This window comes from Borostomias antarcticus (genome assembly GCF_949987555.1).
Source record: "Borostomias antarcticus genome assembly, chromosome: 10".
NCBI classification, from domain to species: Eukaryota; Metazoa; Chordata; class Actinopteri; order Stomiiformes; family Stomiidae; genus Borostomias; species Borostomias antarcticus.
In genome coordinates, this window is record NC_140243.1 from 14,909,065 (window position 1) to 14,916,564 (window position 7,500).

The following is a 7,500-nucleotide window of genomic DNA, read 5'->3' on the forward strand; positions in this document are numbered from 1 at the left end:
GAGATCACCTCCAGAGCAGACATACACACCCACTGTATGGCTGCCGCATTAGAATACATTAGCACGCCCTCTTCACAGTCCTCCAGAGGGCTGGGAGGGGGATGGGGCGGGGGGAGTGGGCGCCCAGAGAGGTGATGGGGCTTGTCTTTTCAAAGGCTGGCTTCTCTCTTTGGGAGGCGGGCGTGGCGGGGGCTGATGATGGGCTCGGTGTGTGGAGGCTGGACAGCCGGCAGGGGGAACGGAGGCGCGATTAGGGGAGTGGTACGGGAGCGAGTGAAGAAGACACGGACCTTATGGAAACTGCCGTGGAAGATCTTCTTGATCTCAGGACCATCGAAGGTCACAGTCTGGAACTCTCCCTTGTAGTCATGGTTGAAGAAGGTGAGGGTCTTTCCTCCATCTGAAGTAGAGAGAGAAATGTTAATTCAGCAAAATATTATTCATCAAGGAATGAAGGGTTTTACGACTAAATAACATGCGTATATTTTATATACGTATAGCCTACTGTATATGACACATATGTTTCGCAACTTAACACACCATAATTGGCATGGAATTCCTTGCAAGCTGACTTAAAATTACCTGAACTAATCCCGTTTGACAGCTTTGTTGACATTCTCAAGGATAAGGAACTTGAAGGCATTGGGGTTTGTCACTGCTTTTAAATCAGTTGTTATACTACTAACTTGAGCTTATTTTATTTATTGTATGTATGCTATTTGTATTGTAACCTTTTGTATTGTAATTTGCTGCCTCTTGGCCAGGTCGCTTTTGAAAAAGAGATTCTTTATCTCAATAAGCTTACCTGGTTAAATAAAGGTCTAATAAAAAAAAAGTATAATAATAATTCAAGTGTGCTTTAGACTGTGTGAATAGGAAATTGGGGCTTTCAAAGACTGTGTGTGTGGCGTCTCTGTTCCTGTGTTTTCAGGAAGTGAATGGGTGGAGAGAAGCGGTACGTACTGTCCAGGAGGAGGCCAACGAGGGGATTGTTATCTTTGCCCAGGATCTCCCACAATGCAAAGGGTTCCTGCGGCGTCTCAGGGAGGAGGCGAAGCATCATGGAGATGGTGTAGTCAGAGGGCAGGCCCTCTGGGTGCAGGTACCTGATACACAGGGACAGGAAGTGAGGTTAGGTAATTGACACACGAAGACAGGAAGTCATACTTGAGAAGTGTTGTTCTCATTGGGCACTGGTGAGACTCTACAATCCCCTTCGTCATTAAATATTAAATAATGGAATGTCATTAAATATTAAATAATGGAATGTACCCCCCCCCCCCCCCTCCATTCTAGTCCTATGGCAAACAGTTCAGAAAGGATTCCAAGACATTATAAATAAAGGTTTGAAATGAAATGAAGACTTCCCCTAAATCTTTGTCAACGCCTTTCTACAAAAGTCATTAAAGCTCATATCCTAACGAAGCAGATAACAGCCTGCCTGGTGACGCGTGGCTCACTTGGCGGTAACGTGCTTCAAAGTCCACAGGTCTGCGAAAGTGGGCCTGAACACATTAAACCATTAGAGGCGCTGCAGCCCTCCACTGTGAAAACATTCACACCTCTAAACATGTGAAAGTGGGCCTTAGTTCAACATTATTCCGTGCGGGAGCGCAAGTACATCTGTCACCACAGAGCCTGCACACAATACCTAGGGACCACTGCTTCACATGTGGTTAGCCAGGCCTCAGAAAACTCTGTGGCCGTTTTCGTTGGCAGGGACCGTGTATTGCTTGAGGGACCTTGAGCGCAGCTCGGGGCAGCGGATTCAAAGAGCTCTGGCGTTCGTCTCCTGAGAGCTGCTTGACTGGCGCTGCCTGCCTACCTCTGAAGCGTGTCTCCCAGCGCAGCAGAGGGACGACTCTGGGCTGCTGGCTCTCTATCCCTCCCTTAGCCGTCAAACATACGGTTGTGTGTAATGAACATGAAAATGAATACTGGCCACTCGTGAAAATGACAATGTTACCAAGTAACGCTAGAGATGATTATTAAACAGTGGATATGGGTAGATGTAGGGCTGCACGATTATGCCAAAAGATAATAATTGCGATTATTTGCTTCAAAGTGGTAATTGTGATTAATAATTGTGATTAATATTTCAAAGTAATAGCTTTAGCTCTGCACAGTTTGCATATGACCTGCTGGGCTTGAGCGACTCTTTTTCGTAACCAAAATTCTCCCAAATCACGGACGCTGATCCCTTTCTTGCTACTAACTCACTGACCTCGTTTTCTCTCATTTTTTCACTACTCACGGCTGCGGGTGCTCATGTGACACTTGGCTTGACCTACTGCTATCTGTCTTCTCAGTGAAATTGCTACGCACAGCGCACTCAGCAGGAACACATGTGACTGGTCAGACAGCATAAGCGCCTGTGATTCGTCCGTGTAGTCCTAGCACACTCAATTCAAAGCAAAATTATTAATCACATTAATTGTGGCCTTTTGCGATTAGTTAATTGCAGAGGTCATAATCGCGATTTCGATTAATTCACGATTAATCGTGCAGCCCTAGGTAGATGTGGATTACATCAACATTAAAGTTAGTACAGACCCCCCCTCACAGGACCTACTTGGCTGGGTGAGTGGGGATCTGCTTGGTGGGTGGAGGGATATTGGGGACCTACTTGGTGGGTTGTGATACGAGGGCGTCTCTGTGCAGCCTATAGCAGGGGAAGCTATTGAAGGAGCCAGGCTCAAGAGACACTCCTGGCACACTGCTGTACTCCTTCTCCACCAGGCCAAACTTCTCCATCATCCTGAAGCCTTGGGGCAGAGAACACATCGTCATCATCGTCATCGTCGTCGTCGTCGTCGTCAACATCATCATCATCATCATCATCATCATCATCATCGTCGTCGTCATCATCATCATCATCATCATCACCATCATCATCATCATCCTCATTGTCATCATCACTGTTGTGGTATGGATAGGATATGAATGGATGTTCAGTCTCCATCAAGCAGAGCCATTCTGCATTGCATTGTGGTACATGCAGTTCACATCTGTCATACTGTATGTGGACCCTAGAATGGGGATCCTAATAAAATCCTAAAAATCCCACATCTCTTACCTGCCAGCGTGTTTCCGCTCATCAGAACAGAGGGGCAAGCTGTAACACAAGGAGACACCACACTCAGACACCACTGTCATACATTACACCACTGTCCCTGTCAATCGATTGTTAAAAGGATGTTGAATCTATTTTCATTTACTTCTGGTCAACAATCGAAACAAGAGGATGAAATATTATTCATGGGCTGCATGCTTAAATTGCATTCTTCTTATCGAACATGCGAAGTAAACAAAATTTGAGTGATTGATTGGCTGCAGTCCTTACTTGCGGTGGCAGCCTCACAGACGAAGGTGATTAGCTGCTCCTCAATCCTCTTGACAGCGTCCAGGTCGTCTACGAAGAAGACGTGTCTGTCGCTGGGCTTGCTGGCGATGTTAACCAACTCCCCGTAGTCAGCGTCCGCAAAGCCGATTGCAAAGATGATGTGGCCTGCACAACCAAGGGCGTCAGTTTTAAGATTTCAAAGAACTTTTTGCAACGGGATAATTAATCTGCCTTTGCATTTTTATAGTGATTGTGATCAATGATTAATTATATGGCGATTCCTGCGCCATAATGATTAGTGTTCACTCACTCCTCCAACAGTGTTGCTATGGAGAAACGGTCTACGTACTCGTTTCTATAGCGATACCCACCCTCCATCTGCATCTCTTTGGAGACCTCGTTGACATCGTCCTGGGACCGCCCGTCCGTCAGCACCACCAGCACCCTGGGCACGCCCCTCCTGGCCCCGCCCTCTGGGGTGAATATGGCCTCCTTCACGTGCTTGATGGCTCGGCCTGGACAGAGGACAGGGAGAGGACAGGGAGAGGAGGGAGAAAGAGGACAGAGGAAGGACAAGGAGAGGACATCGAGATCAGGGAGTGAAACGTTTTTAGTCTGGTGAGCTAAAGGCCAGTCATTGACCCAGGGAGATAACACTTGAAATCCTCAGTTGTAATGCCTCAAGGGAGGTTCAGTTTGGCCCAAATGGGTTACAAGAGGCTCACAATGCCACGGTGTTTGTTTATGCACTTTTAAAAACGTCCATATAAAATACCATTACTGTTACTGATGGAGTGATGTACAAAAACCCAGCAAAAAGCAACTCATCAGACCCCTAGACTGAGGGGGCAGTACCATCTCTATGAGACCGCAGACAGCCCACCCCCTCCCCCCCCCCCACCACAGAGTGAGTGTAAAGATGCCCCCAAGAGGATTCTCCATCACCATGGGCAACGGTCAACCGAGGAGACAAAATAGGAAAGGATCAAACATAACTTTTCATATATCATATTACATTACGTACCATTTCTATCATGGCCAATGTTACAGGCGAACAGCAGTTCTAAACTGCTCCCGGTATGTGACTCCGGGGCCATGTGAGGTGGTGATGATGAGGGTTGGCCATTCTGCTGAAATACTTCACTTTCACTTAAATCTAATGTGAGGGAAGCTGAGGCTGTTGTCCAGCTGGCTGCCTCTCTCTCTCTCTCTCCACCCCCCCATTTCTCTCTTCTCTCTCTTTCTCCTTCGATCTCTCTTTATTGATCAATCTCTATTTCTCACTCCCTCTCTCCCTATTTCTTTCTCACTGTCTGCATCTCTTTCTCTCTCAGCCCCTCCCCCCCCCCCCTCTCTGTCTCTGTCTACAAGATTTTATTAGACCGTTCCCGTCAGACAAGATGACTAATGACAGACACGGGAGGCAAAACACCACTCTCTCCGAGCACGAAACAATGCCTGAGTTATATCTGTTTCAAAACGTCATTCTATTTAACAGGCTCAAATTGGAAATACAATACCTGGCCAGGCAAGGGGAGAAAAGAGACCTCAGAGAAAGTGGACGTTTTTTGGCAGCTGCAGGGTTCCTGGGCTCAGCGCTATCCCACCCATCAAGTGTCTCTGTCCTAGCCGAGGGTGGGAAATGATCTAAACCCGACAGCACTCTGCAGAGGAATGGTGGAAGCGTGGAACTACCCCCACCGTGAGGTGCAGCGTAAACACACACTGGAACTCAATCAAACTACTTAGTCTTAAAGGAAAATGCTCGTTTTTGACAACCTGGACCTTATTTACGACATATTATAAGAAGTTTGACTCACCGAGATCACTTTTGTGTTGTTCGGAGGCCTGTAGAAGAAATTTAAAATCCAGCGCGAGCCAGTATATCCATGTAATGGCGGCGCACGGGGCACTGAGAATGCAGTTTCTCAAAATCCATTTTCGGCCGCTAAACGGTTGTTTTCATCAATCAGATTTGATGAATCGACAGTTGAGATTCCTCAACGCGAGCCATTGTTTCGGTTTTCAAATACGTGGTCTGTAGCCTCTGTAATATGATCTTTACACGCCTTTCCCCACTTGCTCCAGCACGCATGCGCACAGGCCAGCGCGCAGACTGGCTATTCTCCCTCACATTCTCTGCGCTACGATCGGATTGTTGCTGACGAATGACGACGACAATATTCTCGGCACCAACTACGATCGTAGCGCAGAGAATGTGAGCCGGAGAATAGCCAGTCTGCGCGCTGGCCTGTGCGCATGCGTGCTGGAGCAAGTGGGGGAGAGGCGTGTAAAGATCATATTACAGAGGCTACAGACCACGTATTTGAAAACCGAAACAATGGCTCGCGTTGAGGAATCTCAACTGTCGATTCATCAAATCTGATTGATGAAAACAACCGTTTAGCGGCCGAAAATGGATTTTGAGAAACTGCATTCTCAGTGCCCCGTGCGCCGCCATTACATGGATATACTGGCTCGCGCTGGATTTTAAATTTCTTCTACAGGCCTCCGAACAACACAAAAGTGATCTCGGTGAGTCAAACTTCTTATAATATGTCGTAAATAAGGTCCAGGTTGTCAAAAACGAGCATTTTCCTTTAAGTCTGTGCCACTCATGCCACAGATGTTATTCTCGCTCTGAAAAATGGCACCTGAGACAGTTGAGTGACACTGTGAGTGTTTACTTGTGTCTTATCGGGTAGTTGCAGTTCCAATACACACAGCAGTCATTATTTAGACGGTGGTAAACCCAGTAGGAGTGGGAATACTCAAATACAGATTTGACCGAAACCCATAGTTTATCTGTGCCCTGCAGCCTGGCTGTGTTTGGTATTCAAATACAATAATTGGATTGGTGGTTCAAAAAAAGAGAGAATGAGACTGGTAATTCTGAAAATCCTGACAGCTTAATCCGTTGGTATGAATATAAGGAGCATCTCCAGGGATTAACTCTATCGGGCAATCTATCAAACACACCTCCACATGGGAAAGACACCCAGATAACACTTTAATGAATAGTGAAGTCTCAGTCAAGTCACACGTCTGGGTTAAGTTGAGTTTTATGGGCTGCAGATATGAGCAGAGCATCAAAGGGATGTCACGGCCATACCGCGCAGCGCCAAATCAGATCGACCGCTACCCAACGCCTTCCTCATAAGCCCTCGTTCACAGCCAAGAGGGAGATAGGCACAATATGAGCAACGTCAAAGCTCCACAATAGAGTGAACTATCCAAAACAACAGGCGTCTTCTTCACCTGCGGTGTATGGTGTATCTAGGGGTCAGTGTGCATGATGTATGAGTTTGGTCGGGCTATAGGGTAGGAATGGAACTGAGGGACAGGCAGCTTCCCCCAGTGAGGGCCAAGTGGGCCAGGGAAAACGGCACTGTGGATAGTCTTCCCGTCTTTCTCAGGATCACGGGAGCCAGAAGCTGTGGGGATGAGTTACCAGCGGCATGTGTCATCAAGGTGATCTGTTACAACGCCACACCGGATGAGTCTGCAAATCCACTCATCAAAGACTTCTGTCTGGGAAAGGAGCAAATGCAAGACGTTCCCTGAATTCAATTAAAACCTTTTCTCTCTGATATGTCAGCCAAAAAAGTAATCAGCGCCCTCTTTGGTTTAAATGAGAATATGATCAAAATCAATGTTTCTTACCTTAGGGGGAGAATACATCAAGAAAATGAATTTCCTTTGAGATTTCAAGGGCTGTACAGAGAATACACCATGAAATCCCCCCTCTTCACACCAAAGGGAGAGAGCCAGCTTGCTGGCATCTAGATTACACTGTCTAGTTGAAAGAGAGAGCCCTTGTTTCCACCTCCTAACACAGCAGGGGGGCCGCAGGGGGGCAGGAGACAGGCAGCTAGGAGAGAGGAAGCTAGGAGGGAGGAAGCTAGGAGAGAGGAAGCTAGGAGGGAGGAAGCTAGGAGGGAGGAAGCTAGGAGAGAGGCAGCTAGGAGAGTCAGCTAGGAGAGAGGAAGCTAGGAGAGAGGCAGCTAGGAGGGAGGACGCTAGGAGAGAGGAAGCTAGGAGGGAGGAAGCTAGGAGGGAGGAAGCTAGGAGGGAGGCAGCTAGGAGGGAGGACGCTAGGAGAGAGGAAGCTAGGAGGGAGGAAGCTAGGAGGGAGGAAGCTAGGATGGAGGAAGCTA

At 47.4% G+C, this 7,500-nt stretch overlaps 1 protein-coding gene across 1 annotated transcript in view; it reads right to left on the minus strand.

The window, feature by feature from the left end:
* col14a1a (collagen, type XIV, alpha 1a) overlaps positions 1 to 7,500 on the minus strand; it is a gene marked incomplete at both ends in the record, with an annotated part of 81,384 nt that overhangs the window by 27,667 nt on the left and 46,217 nt on the right. The window contains 6 exons of the mRNA XM_084444521.1: positions 291 to 400; positions 964 to 1,106; positions 2,627 to 2,765; positions 3,077 to 3,115; positions 3,344 to 3,508; positions 3,715 to 3,858. Coding sequence (XP_084300647.1) covers positions 291 to 400; positions 964 to 1,106; positions 2,627 to 2,765; positions 3,077 to 3,115; positions 3,344 to 3,508; positions 3,715 to 3,858 — 740 coding nt within the window. The remainder of the gene's footprint in view (positions 1 to 290; positions 401 to 963; positions 1,107 to 2,626; positions 2,766 to 3,076; positions 3,116 to 3,343; positions 3,509 to 3,714; positions 3,859 to 7,500) is intronic.